Raw genomic sequence first — 15,241 nt, forward strand, 5'->3', positions numbered from 1 at the left:
ACAAGTCTGTATTTGGAGGGCATATCCATGTGCAGGGTAATGGTGAAGAGTGTTCATGCCTGGTGTCAGCTCTTGGTTTGTGCTTGGTTGGCTATGTTACAGGTCTTGGTCTCAATGATGTATGTTCCCAATGTTTCTTTCATCTCTCCTGAAACTTCGGTCTTTGCAAAACGTGGTATTAATTACTGAGGTGTTAATGATCCATGTTGTCCTCATCTGATTTTTCCCATAAATGTCCCAATTAAAATCTTCACACATGCTTTGTGTAATAATAGAGTGGTCTGTCTTTATTATTGCATCGTTTGACATCGCGTTCAGATGTGTCTGTTATTTGGTCTGCTCTTGCTAGAGGTAGCTGTGCATCTACAGCCCCCTCCCACCACCCACCTTGTGCAGCCAAGGAGCCATGCCCACAGGTCACCTGCAGAGGTGAAGTGTGCCCATGGACTGCCTGGTGCCGGACTTGGTAACTCCATGGCACCATTCCATGCAGCAGCACCAGCTTTGGAGGAAGCTCCCAGGAAAGCATCAGCCTTAGAACTGCAGGGCACCAAAGTCGTGGGGAAAAGCCACAGGAGACCTCCTTGCAGCCTGACAGTTTATCAAGAGTGATGTGATAGGGCCGCCCTGTCCTGGAGCTCTTCAGTAAAGCTGTCGATGCTGGGTGAGGAGCTGCACGAAATCACATGCGTCAAAGAAGGATGAATTATAGAGAGAGAAATGCCAGCAGCGTGCCATAACTAGATGTGCTGAGGCATCCGGTGGATGTAAGTTTGGCGCTGGATTAACTGCGGGTTTTATTTTAATCTAGTTACTTAAGGTGGGAGCTTTTGGAGAGTGCACATGTTTTTATCTATCGCTCCTCCCCAGGGGTACAGGAAGGGCTCTGCAGGCCGTGTCATGCCAGCCGGAGCTGAGGGGCAGGGGAGCTCTGCTGCGGGATTTGCTGTGTTAGTGAGGCTGTGCAATGGAAGCATTTCAAATCTGGAAGATTTTACACATGGCTTTTCAATTGAATGACTGACAGCCATAGAACAAAAACCAACAGCCTGCACGGCTTCCATGCGGGTTTACTCCTTATTGAGCCCAGGGGCTGAGCATTGCTCACGGGACAGAATCAGAATCAGAGAGTTGTAGGGCTTGGAAAGGACCTCTAGAGATCATCACGTCCAAACCCCTTGCTAAAGGATGCTCCCTACAGTAGCTTGCACAAGTAGGTGCCTGGACAGGTCTTGAATACCTCCAGAGATGGAGACTTCACAACCTCTCTGGGCAGCTGTGTCAGTGCCCCACTGCCCTCTGAGTATAGAGTTTCCTCCTAACATCTAACCTAAATCTCCCCTCTTTTAGTTTAAATCCATTCCCCCATGGTGTACCACTATCAGGCTGTGTAAGAAGTTGACTTCCCTCCTGTTGATAAGCTCCTTGTAACTACTGGAAGGACACAAAGAGGTCTCAAGGGAACCGCCTCTTCTCCAAGTCGAACAAGTTTCACTCCCTCAGCCTGTCTTCACAGGAGGGGTGCTTTGGCCCTCTGATTGTATTCATGGTTCTTCCTCTTTCTCTTTTCATGCTGAACAGGAAACATGTAATGAAATGTATGGATTTCACTCAAAAAGTGAACGTGTGCTGCTCAGGGTTGATTTAGGGCCTGGCCTGGAACCTTGTGGCTGAGCTTCCCCCAGTCCCAGCTCTGGCCACCTCCTGTGGGACTGCGTGGAATGGAACTGGGTGGGAGGGCAATTCATGTCCTTAAGAGCCAGGTTTTCCTCACCCTCTTAAAGCACGCGGAACTTTTTGGGAGCTGCTTTTGTTACTAATGACATTATTGCTGTAGGTTAAAAGAAAAGCAGCAGTGATCTGAGGATCTGAGAAGCACATATTGGAAGCGCAGCTGTTGTGATTGAAGAGCACTCTCAATCTCTCTGTCCCTTCAGGGTGCTTGCTCCCCTGTGAGAGCCCTCCTGTGCTGAGGGAGTGCTGCAGCCCCCACCCACAGCATGTGGCCCCCGAGCTGCTCCTTGCAGTGCCTCCCCTGCAGGAAAAGAGGCAGAGTTAGAGCTGCACGGGGCTTCACGTGCTTTGTTCTCTTGAATGCATTGATATCTAACAAACGTGCACGTATATAAAATCATTCTTTACTTGGAAAGTGTAACAGCCTTAGAATGTGAATGCTCCCACCCCCAGAGGCACTGCAACAACTGCTGGCTGTGACCAAGGTGGGAGGAGGGACCTTATCCTGGCAGAGCCCAAAGGAGGTCCTGGGAGCACTTAGAGATATTTCTAAGTTCTTAGAAGTCACTAATGAATGAACATGGTCTGGAATATGGAACACGGGATAATTTCTTCTATGGAAGAGCAGTGATGCAGTGGCACAGGCTGCCCTGCGAGGTGCTGGAGTCACTGTCATGGAGGTGTGCAAGAACCACGGAGACGTGGCACTGAGGGACGCTGTTAGCGAGCAGTACTGGTGGGAATGGGCTGATGATTGGACTGGAGGATCTCAGAGGTCTTTTCTAACCTTAGTGGTTCTGTCATCCTATAATTTGCAGCACTCACATCTCACACCTCATTTTCTCCTTTAACACAGTGCTGACACACTGGGTGAAGGAGCAGCAACAGATGGGACATGTCTTCAAGCAGAGCTTTTGGCACTGCCCAGCACTGCCATCAGCGCAGACCAACGCCTCCACTATGAGGTTTTGGGCACAACTCTGGGCAAGCAGAGATGTTTTATGGAATCTCTCCTGGGCTTTGTTTTATTTGGTAATTTCATTTATAGGCTGGATGATGAAATTAAAGGGAGCCTGTAAAACCTGCAGATGTTGCCAAAGGACTCCAGGCATCTTCACGGACAGGAGTAACGTCCAAAGGAGTATGAGAAACTGGAGAATGGATCCAAACCCAACAGGCTGATATGGAAAATGAGAGCAGTGCGAATTGCTGCTCACAGGGAGGAGAAGTGAACTTCTAAGTGCCAGCAGGAAGGAGTATGGCAGAAGGGTTGTGGGGCCCAGAGGCACCCGGGGCAGGCAGTGGTACAGTAACATTAACAAAAATCCCTTCGGGCTCATTGATTGCATTTGTTTAGTGCAAGTTTTGGCAGAGAGGTTTGCAAATCGAAGCTCCCCACCTTTGATTCTGCCCCTAAATCATTACATCAATGAAGCTCTCAGTGCCTCACCTTGCATCCTGACAGTTCATTGCCTAAAGTTTTGCAGCATTTACAGAATGATATTGGGCCAGGTGATATTGGGAAACACTTCATTTCCAGAGTGCTGCCAACAGCCTTGCAGGTCCCTGCTGTGCCTCACAAGATCATTTAATGAAGGCTTGCACAACAGCCTGAGAAGTACAGTGCGAGCACAGCTTAGTGCTTGTTGGCTCAAGAAAGCCAAGAGCGGAGCCAAGGAAGTCAGAACTGCTCCTTCTGATTGCAGCCCTGGGGTCAGCCCCACCGCGGGGCTGGAGGCAGCGTCCCCTCCGACCCCTCTGTGGCAGGAGGCTGTGCTGGGCCTGGGTGGCTCTACACACAATTCCTGGGCTTTCTTCCATGCGAATCCTGCAGGAACAATAGATACGGCTCTGAAGAGCTCTGAGCCCAAGAGGTGAAGCAAAACAGAAGCTTCCATGCCCAGACTTCATCTGCAGCTTCAGCCTCCTGGTGAATCAAAGGCATCCCACTGAAAATAAACTCCAGAGGAGGAACACAAGTCCAAAAAAAAAACTCTTTAATTTATTGTAAATTCTCCTTTCATCTCTGCTGCAATTCCAGTGTTCTGCACATTAATAAATATACATTTGTTAAAAAAAAAACACCAACAAACATCCTCCAGTGTCTGATCTGCCATAAAGCTTTTCAAAAGTCATAAAAAATAGGTTTTAATTTTACTTCTTTTTTTTTTTTTTGTCATTAATACAACGGACCCTCCTTGACTGCAACAGTTCTGATCCAAGTAAGACTACCTACATCTCAACGGGACAAAATATACACACACGGATGTGAAACTTCTCCACGCGGTGCCCGAGCGCACGGCCAAGGGTCAGACACCAAAACATTCAAAATGGCTTTTGTCAGCCAGTGGATTTCACACAGCACATTGTGTCAATTGTAGAGGAAGGGAGCCCTCCCTCCCCTTCCAAAAGCCTGCGAAATGCATTCAAAAATGCACAGGAATATATCAAAACTGAGACCAACACGTACTTTATTTCTCTTCCCCCACCCCCGCATTCCCGCATTCTATATAGTGATTTGCTGCACCTCTCCTTGGTTCCCACTGGTGCAAAGGAAAGCTCATGCGTTCCCACAGGGCTGCATGGAACGTGAGGAGCCCCAGGAGCGTTGGTGGCAGGCAGCAGCCTGTGGCTGTACCACCAACCATGGAACCTTAATCCTTCCACGCGCCTTTGGACACACCAGAAGCTGGGAAGTGAAGCCTGGCGGTCCTTCCAGCCCCATGTTTCTGCTCTGATCAGCAACGTGCTGACTGCAGGAGGACAGGAATTAGCAGCGCCATGGATGCAGTGCAGAACACCCCTCATGTAGAACCTGGGAGGGGGACCCACTTCCTGAGGTGCTGCTGCATTCCTGAGCCACACCAGCAGAGTCAGAGCAACCCCTCTCACTTACACCACTGATTCCTGCTAAGGGCAATGCTGACTTGAATTCTGCCATACAAAGACGGCGTTGAGACCTTAAGACTAAGATGTGACGTATTTTCAGTCCTGAAGTGCAGTTTCTGAACGTTTCAGTGCGCTGAGAGAAGAGGCCAAAACACCCAAAAGTGGAAAAAGCACAAAGCATTTCTTGTCACTTGCAGAAGAGGTTACAGAGGAACACGCTGCGTCCTGACAGTGCTCCACAACCTGTCAGCAAGGCTGACTGTATGCTGGGGTTTAGGAGTTCTCTGTACTGTGTTACTCTGCATGGCATGGCAGGCTGGTTCCCATGTAAACCTGTTACTTTAACCCAACGCCGAATTCAAGTAAAACTGTGCAACGTTTATATAAAAAATATCTAAACTCTTCAAATTGATTTCCCGTTATCAAATTCAGAAGATCAGTATAAATGGAAAATATACAAAAGGAGCTTTTCTCTTTCGCATCACCGTACAAAATATATAAAAGTATCTACACTTTATATATATATGTATATATATATAAAGGGTGTTGTCTTTTTTCTGGAGACAACACGCCCATGGGGGTGGACATTGATGCTGGCATAGAACCTGAAGGACACTTGTTGGGACATCTCCTCTGCAGAGCGCAGCAGGCCGATGGGTCGCACTGCGGCCGGAGGGAAGTTGATGAGAGCCACCTGGCGGTGCCTGCCTGGAGGCAGGCGGGCTGACCTGCTGCGGGACTGTGGCTTAGCTTCTTTTCCCTTGCTTCTCCCCAGCAGCTATGCAGCCCCTGCAGCACTGTCCACACTGTGAGAAGGAACACAGCCCTTCCAGGCAGCCCTGCGGCCATTCCATGCATTTTGGCACGGGTTGACGTTGCAGGCAGCGTTACTCCGGAGCAGCCTCGCAGTGGGTGCAGCCGGCACTGTGTTCCCACTGTGAGCACCGGCGCTCTGCCAGGGCACCACCACCCTCGTCCTCTGGCTACGCAGTGACCCCGGCGAAGTTGGAGGCTCAGCCCCACGGCGAGGAGTCCAGAGCCGCGCAGCAGCCATCACAGCTCCCTGGTGGTTCAAATTGAAGTTTCGTTACTGCCTCTGTTAGTGGGAAGAAGGTGAGCATGCAGGGTTAGGGTTAAACAGGCACAGGCAAATGACCCCACCCAAATAGACCCGATCTTTTCATTAGGTCTCATGCTCCACTGATGCTTGCCAATTGAATGTTGCATGGGGATCACAGAATCAAAGGGACATCAAGAGATCGTCAAGTCCAAGCACCCCATGCTAAAGCAGATTCCCTACAATAGGTTGCACTGCTAGGCAACCCAACTGGTCTTGAATATCTCCAGAGACAGAGTTTCCACAAGCTCTCTGGGCAACCTGTTCCAGTGCTCCGTCACCCTTACCATAAAGCTTTTCCACGTGTTAGTATGGAACTTCCTATGCACAAGTGTTAGGCCATTGCTCCTCGTCCTACTGCTACACATCACCAAGAAGAGAATGCTCTTCCTGGGCACCCCCCGCGGGTGCAATGGGCCACAAGAGTTGTACAGCTGGTGGCTGAGATGCACTGTAGAGGAACGTTTACAGAGTGTATGTTTGGCTGACCTTTAGGTGAGGATGTGAGACTCACACACAGACCTTGTAGGCTGTTAGAAATGTATTTCAGGCATATTCATGCATTCCAAACCAGGATCTATTTCAACTGCCAGTCCCCAACAGCCCAAACATACACTTCTGTAGTGAGCTGGGAATGGTCTGCGCACCCTTGAGTCTAAAGCGTGGTGGGTTAAAGATGGGTGAAGAACTGTCTCTGGGTTTGAAGCAGGAGTAAGAATATTATTTGTGTTAGTAAAAGGAAGATGATGTGTGCAAAATGTTTACATAGACTTTACTCAAGGCTGTTCTTATTTTCAATGTGAAAACTGCGATGAGTAATGAGGTTTCTGAGAATACCCAGTGGCTGAAAGCTTGCTCAGCCTTTTGTTAATGTTTGATTTTGTTTAGAATGGCAAATACACACACTGTACGGTGGGTGGGAATCACACACCTGGTAACTTAGGGTCAGCAGCTCGACACAGAACTTCTCCCTGCAGCTGTTAGCCCTCCAGCCCAGGTAACATGCTCCTCCTGCTTGGCCGGACTCCCATCCCATTCTACCTCAGCATCACCCCAAACAATGCTGGGTTTCAATGGAGTTCTGCTCCTTTGGGTTTTGCCCCCACCTGCCCACTGCCACACCACCTCCTGGCCACCCAGGACACCTCCTGCTGGACATGCATCAAGAAATGCTGCTCCATGTATTGCCCTGCTCTAATCCTGCTCTTTAGGTGCCTGATACTGGCCACATTATAACTAACTGCACCCTGTGACATGTCCTGAAAGGTCTCAAACATCCTCCTTGCTACAAAACATGAGGATTGGTGAAAAAGAGAGGGGAAAAAACATGCTCCCATGGTCCAAGGTGTGCAGAGGTGAGAGGCTTGTGGAGGTCTGCCAGGGCATCCCCACATGGCACTTACTCTGAGTCTGATGTCTCAGCATGTCCTGTTCCCACATGGACGTTCATGGCCATGCCATTGAGCTGGTCTCGAGACTGCTCCCTCCGAGCATTTTTTACTGTCACCCCTGAGTCTGAAGGTGAGCGGACCCCATCGTTAGTCCCCAGGGAAGTAGTCCTGGATGAGATCGTGGTCTGATTGTAATCTGACAGCTTTTCACGCAGCCGGTTCTTTATATTCTTGTCAATCAGTGGGGGAGGGTAGGTGACTTTATTTTTTAAGATGCCTGTCATCAAAGAGAGGGAATAATCAGGATCTTGAAACACATCAGTAAATTCATTTATCGAACTGAACACATCTGAGAAATGGCTCTTTGTATTTCTTAAGAATTCTGGTTTGTCACTTTATTTCAGAACCAAGAGATCAGAATTCACCAACCTACTACCTTCAAGCTTCCCCCCGGTAATACAGGCTGAAGCCATCAGGAAAGTGCTCTCTTAACGATCCCAGTCCCCTCCCAAACTGATGCTCATTACCACCCCAGTCTCACAGCCTGCCTGCAGAGCTGGACTGGCTGCACTACCTTTCCTCTGCTCCGGTTGCTGGTTGTTCTGGTGGGCCAGAGGTCTGTTCTCCTTCTGCTGCCCATCATTCTCTTTGTCCTGCGGTGCTTCATTGCTGTGGTTCACCTGGTTTTCCCTGTGAAGCTCAACGTTGACCTTGGTCTCAACTTTGAGTTTTTGTTTCCCACCGGGGTCCTCGCTGTCACTGGCCGTTATGCACTCTGTGGGCCAATAGGGTTTCACATGATTGGGAAGAGTATCAACTGCAATGCAAAAAAACACTAGCTCGAAAACCACTGCTGGAAAGGTTTTCCCAACTGCTGCCCAGCCAGTGTCATCTCCAGCAGCTGAGGAGGAGATGTGTGCCGAACTGCCAAATCAGACAGTCGAACTTGAGTGCTTCAGATGATCCTCTTTGGACTGCACTGTTCTTGGGGTGCAACAAAGCCCTCAAAATACCTCAGGTGGGATGGCAGGGCACCCAACTCTGCCTAGAGCAAGGCTGTGGCTCCACAGAGAGGTGTGAGATAAACCTAACCCTCATCTCTCCAGTGATGGAAATCCCCCACGCTTCTCAGGGACGGTGGTTTCTGAGGGATGAGGGCAGTGAGGTACCTCTTGCAGAGTCTGTGCGAAGCACCACAGGTTTGAAACTGCTTTACCTATTTGTCTAAGCTAACCTATCTTTATGACATGAACTGTGCTTGGGAATGCCCATACCTTGCCACACATTATTGATGTTGGTGGCCAATGATTTCCAGCACTTTGGGTCCATGGCCTCCCATGGCCCTGCTATATCCAGATGCCTGTGCTGCACAAAGAGAGTAAGTACTTCTTCCTTATGCCTACAAAATAAACAGCTCCCTCCTCCTCTTCCTCTCCTTTTGCATTTTGCTGGCTGTGTAGCACCATTTCCAAGTGCTGCTGGGACCTGCCTGCAAAACATGTTGACTGCTGTCTGCTCGAGCATGGTGAAGTTGCAGATTTGCTCCAGCATCTTTTAACTTGCGCTCATTTTCCCCTGTGAACAAACTCTTGAAAGGAAGAAAGGCCTCTAAGCTGGAGACAAGGATCAATCTGCAGTAGCAAAACACGGCACTAGGAATGCCATCTCAAATATGTACTACCCTGGTAAATTTGTTACATCTACTTTAAAGCTATTTTGAAGAAAATAAAACCTCTGCTCTCCCCTTGCATCAGGAGTACCTTTGGGTGTGCTGTGGAGAGGGCCACGCTCATTGTTCTTGGCAGTGGATGCGTTCCACTTTTTCTCTGGCTCAAGCCCATCTTCTTCACTGTCTGATGAATGGGAGGAGGCATAAGAGCTGCTGTGCTCATCAAGGGACAATTCGCTGTCTGAGTCTGAGTCATGCTCTGCAAATACAGACAGGAGAAATACAGCAATGAGAGGGTGATCAGGAGCTGGACACGTCTGTCTGCAATGCATAAAGAAAAAGAAAAGGTGTCTGGCTCAGGATGTGCCAGGGATGTGCACTTACACCCACAAGTGCTCTCAAGATTAACTCAGAAGGACTGCAGCATCTGCCTAAGTCTCTATGGGAAGCACAAGTGCTCTGTTCAGCTAATGGGAGCTGCAGAACAGAATGTAGATGCTTTTTGCACAATTCAATACTCAGAACAGTAACTACACGGGATCTCAATCAACACAACAACTGGCAAGCCCAGGTACTTAGAAATATAAAAAAGTCTGCAGATGTACTCTTAAAAACTGCTACAAGGCAATAAAATTTAACAGCAAGACCCAAAATGAAAGGAAATCAAACAAGAGACACTTCTCATTTTCTTGTATGAAATGCACAGTCATAAAAAAGGATACTGCCTCAAGGTCTCACACATTAAAAGATGTCCAATTAAAAGTCTAGAGCAGCAGTACATAATTTGTGAGAAAGAAAAGGGACGCCAGAAACTGTCAACAGCTGTGACAGCTGTCAGATTAAAACTGAGCCATCACAAGAAGCAGATACATATTTCCATTCCAGAATTCCCTAGTAAGGCAACCACTGCATATCTCCTCGTGCCAACAGCATAATGAGAATGAGATGCAGAGTAACTGCTCCTCCTATTACAGGAGGCTTTGAAAAAATTGCTGAGAAGGGAAAGGTTCACAAATGGGTCAAAGCACTTAAAAGTAATTCTTACCATTGGATTTAGATGGATTCCTGTGAAAAATGGAGGAATCTGCTTCTGTCTGACCAGCCCTTGCTTGACTTGAGGATCCACTGAGCTTATGAGCAGCATCATCCCTTAGAGGATAAAAACAGGGGACACCTTTCTTGGTCATTTCACTGTTCTTACAACAAGGCAGACATGCAGATGAGATCCTTGTGGTCAAATACAGCCAGCTGCAGCGCATGCTAGTCAGCCCTTGCTTATTTGATTGCCAATGTAGGCACTTATATAGCAAGACACAGGTAATGCCAGCCTCAGAGACATGAATCGCACTCTGAAAAAGCCTGATGTTAATAATCTAAATCCTGCTCATTGAAACACATCTGTATTTTAACTGGCAAGCAGCACAGCCAAAATAGTTAACACAGCAGCTATGTTAACCACTGCACTGCTGGAAGTTACCGTTGCTAAGATGCATGCAAAAGAAAATGCACAAAAGGACAGTCACATGAAACATAACTGTTAAGACACAGAGCAAGTAACATTCGAACCCAAACATTTCTCTTTTGCTTTTTGTTTTCCACAAGAGTAATGAAAAAGGAAAGGCAAGCACCTGAAAGCCATGCACCTGCCACCGGATTACCTGAGGATATAAGCAAGGTAGCTATTGTGGCTCTTGGCTGACCTGACGGTGCTCTCTAGGGAGACAGTGGATTCCCCAATGGTTGTGCGATACATATTTGGCTCTTCTATGTATGTGTTGTTACAGTTCAGAGATCGCTGGAGGGGAAAAAAAAGACACAAAGCAACAGTGAATGATAAGAGGCATTGTTTTGAACGTAACACAGTAGATTTCTGGTGTTCTAGACAGATCTTTCCATTCTGCAGGGACACAGACTGGGAGAGAGAGCACTTTGAATATTCAGAACTGGCGGGCATGAGGCTCTCAGACCCAGCTCATCAGAAGAGTGTTGGTGCCTCATTTCCATTCACCAACTGATTGAAAACCTTTGCAGTTTTGAGCCTTAAAACCTCTTCTTCAATTTCCCACCTGGTAATAAAATCTAAGCATGCCATCCTCTACCTTTCCCAGCCATTCCTACACTTTGCCTGGGAGACTAGCCGCAAGCTGGCACTGATTGCAACATGTTAGAGGGTACTTCCACAGTTCAAACTTATGGACTTAGGGCTCAAGATCACAATCTGATCCTGTTAAGCTTACTAGTGTAGATGTCACCTGGATTGCAACATATATGGAGGAGTAATCGGAAACTACTTACAAGTTTCATACTGCTTGTTACACAAATCAACACAACTATAACCAGAATAACACAAGTACCAAAGTGGTTCAGAATACCTCACATACAACTTCTGTGCTTGCTTTTCCTGAACTCTGCAGGAATCAAAAACAATGAATTCCTATTGGATGTCCATGTTACACATGCTACCTGTTAAAAGTGCATTTTATGTAACTTCTACCAGCCAGAAGATGTTTTTTTTCCCCATCTTTTTCCTTACAGTTAATAATGTAGCTCTTGTTGCAGTGGAATCATCTGGAAGAGGTTTCTTTCCAGTTAAAGTGTTCTTCAAGTGCTTCCTGACTTCTTTGTTAAATACGCAGTGGAAGAAGAAAATGAACAGCCCCTGGATCATTTTAGAGAGAAGAAAATGAAATCTAAATGATTCATTACTACCAAATTGCAAACACAAACAAGTATTAGAGAACAGCATTTCTAAAACAACATACAAATTCCAGTTCCATTCTATGATTTCAACAGCAATAAATACTTCCTGTCTTTGACTGAAATGGCATTGACTAATCCCTTCGTAATTTGCTTCCAAACTTAAATGTGTGTAAGTGGCCTTGGAAAATATACAAAACAATGTGTTCCTACAGGATCTATAGAGAAGAGCTCATAGTAGTTGTCACTCTGCCTCACAGTTTTCAATATATCCAATGGGGACATCAGTGCCACTGGAAAACATTTCAGGAAGTTTCATGGTTGTAGCTGCACTAAGTTTTTAGAGCTTTTACACTGATTATGAGACAAAATCACTAGCAGCACAGCAATATGTTTCCTGTACTCGGCTCTGGTGAGGCCTCATCTTGAGTACTGTGTTCAGTTTTGGGCTCCTCACTACAAGAAAGGCATCGAGGCCCTGGAATGTGTCCTGAGAAGGGCAATGAAACTGGTGAGGGGTCTGGAGCACAAGCCTTATGAGGAACGGCTGAGGGAGCTGGGATTGTTTAATCTGGAGGAGGCTCAGGGGAGACCTCATTGCACTCTACAACTTCCTGAAAGGAGGCTGTGAGGAGGAGGGGCTTGGCCTCTTCTCCCAGGCAACAAACAGGACCTGAGGAAATGGCCCCAAGTTGTATCAGATGAAGTTTAGACTGGACATAAGAAGGAATTTTTTCTCTCAGAGGGTGGTCAGGTGCTGAAATAGCTACCCAGGGAGGTGGTGGAGTCCCTGGCAGTGTTCAAGAGGCATCTGGATGAGGAGCTATGAGATATGATTTAGTGGTTTGCTGTAGCTACGGTAATGGGAGGATGGTTGGACTAGATGATCTTGTAGGTCCTTTCCAACCTTGTGATTCTATGATTCTATGATATCATGGCCTTTAGTAATAATCTCTGGAAATGACGAACTTCTGTGGTAGGTGTCCTTAATATTGCTGCTAAGAGAACTTTAGAAAGCCTTGTAAGGCATGAGCTTTTGTCCCTTACGGTCTTCCCTCTGGAAGGGAAAGGCACCGAAATCCCCAGGGCTGGGCAGCCTTTGGCCTGCCAGGAACACACTACTTCATTTCTTGGGGGGTAGGGAGCATGCACGTGTATGCTCTCAGATATATTTGCTTTGAGGGAATTCATGCAGCTGCCAAACTGTTATCCATTTTGGTTGGAGATATAGTATATAGAAGCCAATCGCTCATGAAGTTGCAGCTGTACCAACATTACAAGATGCCTGCATTTCAAGATTGCAGCCAAAGCAATTGACTTAGAGTAACTTTAAACTTCAGGCTCCCTTTCTAAACATTCAATCAAATGCAATCTTAGTTGGCATTAGCACTTTGGGATTATTCATTAATAAAACTCACATAAATGTCTCTCTAAAGAATACAAGTTCAAAGAAGGCAATGACGTGAAACGCCACATACCGCTGTGGCTCTCCAGGCAAGTTTGGAGAATTCCAGCCACTGGCTTTCCTCCCTTCTCATCAAGTTTATATTTAATTTTATTTCATTCTAGCCTTGTAGATGCCTGGTTTTACAGCCCAAGTGGGAGTATTTATTTCAGAGCACATCAAGTTGCAGTGGCAGAATATCCTTGTTCCAGGCTGGTCTATCTGATGTGCTCGCAAGGCCTGGACAGGCATCTCTGCGGGAGACCCACCAGACTTTTTTCACTTTCATTAAAATCTGTGGCCCTTGTGCTGTAACTCACAGCAGTGGCCTCCCACAGTGGCTGTTTTAATACTGTAGGCACTTGCCATAACAGTTACTGCTATCCTTGGTTACAGTCAAGTTATGATTAGCATGACTTCATGATTACTTTCTTGCCAGATCTCCTACAAACCACATTATTCTACATCTTTAATCAATAACAGAGCAGATCAAACAGGTGATCCAGTAGATCCCTACTGCAGTGAGTCATATTTAGGAATCACCATTTGACTATTTTTCTTAAATGGTAACTTACACTGTGAAAGCAATAAAATGACTGTTAACAATGAGCTTGAAGAAGACAGCAACAAAGATTTTGCCTCTGGAAAGATCTAGGTATAATTACCTACTGTTATTTATCTGTCATTTTCTGAGAGCACTTATCTTAGGATGACTGAAAGTGATAGATACAATTACTAGAAGCTATGGTTTTGGTGAACAGAGCCTTCCCTTTGAGAAAACAATATAAAAATTGTACTTAACACCTCAGTTACAAAGTTAGCCAACATTTACCTATTTTTGGGGTATAGCAGTGCATTCACTGAGGTCTTTCAGTGGCAAAATGCTAACATACCTGCAAGCAGCTGAAAATGGCAAAGAGATAGTGAAATGTCATGACATCACTGTTCACTGCCATCAGCCCCAGGAGCCACGTGGCACTGATGAGCAGAAGGAGCAGGAATGCCGTCCGCAGCACCGAGCTGTGAAGTAAGCACACAAAAGCATTTGCAACACGGAGGAGATAGGAGGAAAGCCCAGCTTCTCAAAACAGGTGAGAAAAAATGTCTTATCCTTCTTGAGAGCCCACACAGACCTGGTGAGGAGTAAATGCCCATGATTCAGCAACTAGAAGGCCCTTGAGGCAGCGCTCACCAGCTTCCAATTCCCAACCCTCTCCCTGTGCTATCTAATGACTTAGAATATTCAGGTAAAAAAAAAAAAGAAAAAAGAAAATAGGCAATTTCTTTTCAAGTCTGTTTCTAGGGTGATCTTCCAACAAACATAGCTGTTCGCCAAGCCCTACTGTTCAGTCTTGTTGACTCTGAGGCAGAGATTTGGGCGGTAAATGGCCAGGTCCGTCTCATTTCTGTTTGTTGAGTTCACTTTCACATTCTTTCCCAACGTTACAGCCCAAGGCTTTGGATTGAGAGCAGTCAGGGGAGTGTATGTTTGCTTAAAAACACTATTTATACAGACACTTTCAGAAGTTGGTGACAATTCTAGTGGCAAAGTTTCATATTCTTAGCAAAACAGCTGACATTAAGTAGCAATTATACCCCATTTGTTTAGGGAGATTTAAGAAAAAAAAAACTTTTAAAAAACCCCAAAACTGAGATCTAATGCTGAGTAAGTAGCTATAGAAAGCCTTTTGAAATCTTATACAGCTACCAGTTTGTAAAAAGGGGCTGGGGCTGTCTTGACACCAGCTAATCACATTGTAGTTCACAGGCAAATTCTAAGCTTTGGGCAAAATAAGACTTAATAGGAACGTGCTGCTGCAACAGCTTGGAAAGGCGGCAGGTTTCAGCTTGTGGGCTTTCTGCTCATCCCACGGGGAATGGGATGGGGGTGGAGGCCAGTCCTCAGCACAGGAACCACAGTGGGTCCCTGCCTGACATGACCGATCATCCTGGTATGCATCAGGGAAATATTTCTGAACCGTGGGTGAGCATGAGGAGACTCAATTATGCCCACCTGGAAATGCCAAGGGTGAGGTGAAGTGTTAGCAGGTAGCACGAGGAAAGAATCATGGCAGGACTATGATGACACCATATGGAAACCAATCTTTTCACTCTTCCCTCTCTTCTCCTGCCTACAGATGTCAGTGGTGCACAGCAACATGGCAGAGGTTTTTACAGAGTTGCCAAGGGAACCCCAGAAGTAGGTGCTGGTAAAGAGATTCCAAACTCTTCTACCACTGCAGACTGGCTATTTCACCAAATACCCTACTTATTTCCAACTCTGACCTTTAGGTAGTTTA

At 46.5% G+C, this 15,241-nt stretch overlaps 1 protein-coding gene across 6 annotated transcripts in view; it reads right to left on the bottom strand.

The window, feature by feature from the left end:
* Positions 1–3,714: 3,714 nt before the first annotated feature.
* The window catches only part of CELSR1 (cadherin EGF LAG seven-pass G-type receptor 1), a 131,681-nt gene continuing 120,154 nt past the window's right edge, over positions 3,715–15,241 (bottom strand). For 2 of the 6 annotated variants that reach the window (XM_015851777.2, XM_015851783.2), the window contains exons 28-35: positions 13,835–13,961; positions 11,334–11,459; positions 10,459–10,595; positions 9,846–9,949; positions 8,892–9,059; positions 7,706–7,948; positions 7,144–7,408; positions 3,715–5,719 (exon numbers count right to left, since the gene is read on the bottom strand). In XM_015851777.2, coding sequence (XP_015707263.1) covers positions 5,695–5,719; positions 7,144–7,408; positions 7,706–7,948; positions 8,892–9,059; positions 9,846–9,949; positions 10,459–10,595; positions 11,334–11,459; positions 13,835–13,961 — 1,195 coding nt within the window. In that variant the 3' untranslated portion in view covers positions 3,715–5,694. The remainder of the gene's footprint in view (positions 5,720–7,143; positions 7,409–7,705; positions 7,949–8,891; positions 9,060–9,845; positions 9,950–10,458; positions 10,596–11,333; positions 11,460–13,834; positions 13,962–15,241) is intronic. The other 4 variants (XM_015851818.2, XM_015851809.2, XM_015851789.2 and 1 more) reach the window with 4 other exon arrangements.

The sequence above is a fragment of the Coturnix japonica genome, chromosome 1, assembly GCF_001577835.2.
Source record: "Coturnix japonica isolate 7356 chromosome 1, Coturnix japonica 2.1, whole genome shotgun sequence".
Classification (NCBI taxonomy): domain Eukaryota; kingdom Metazoa; phylum Chordata; class Aves; order Galliformes; family Phasianidae; genus Coturnix; species Coturnix japonica.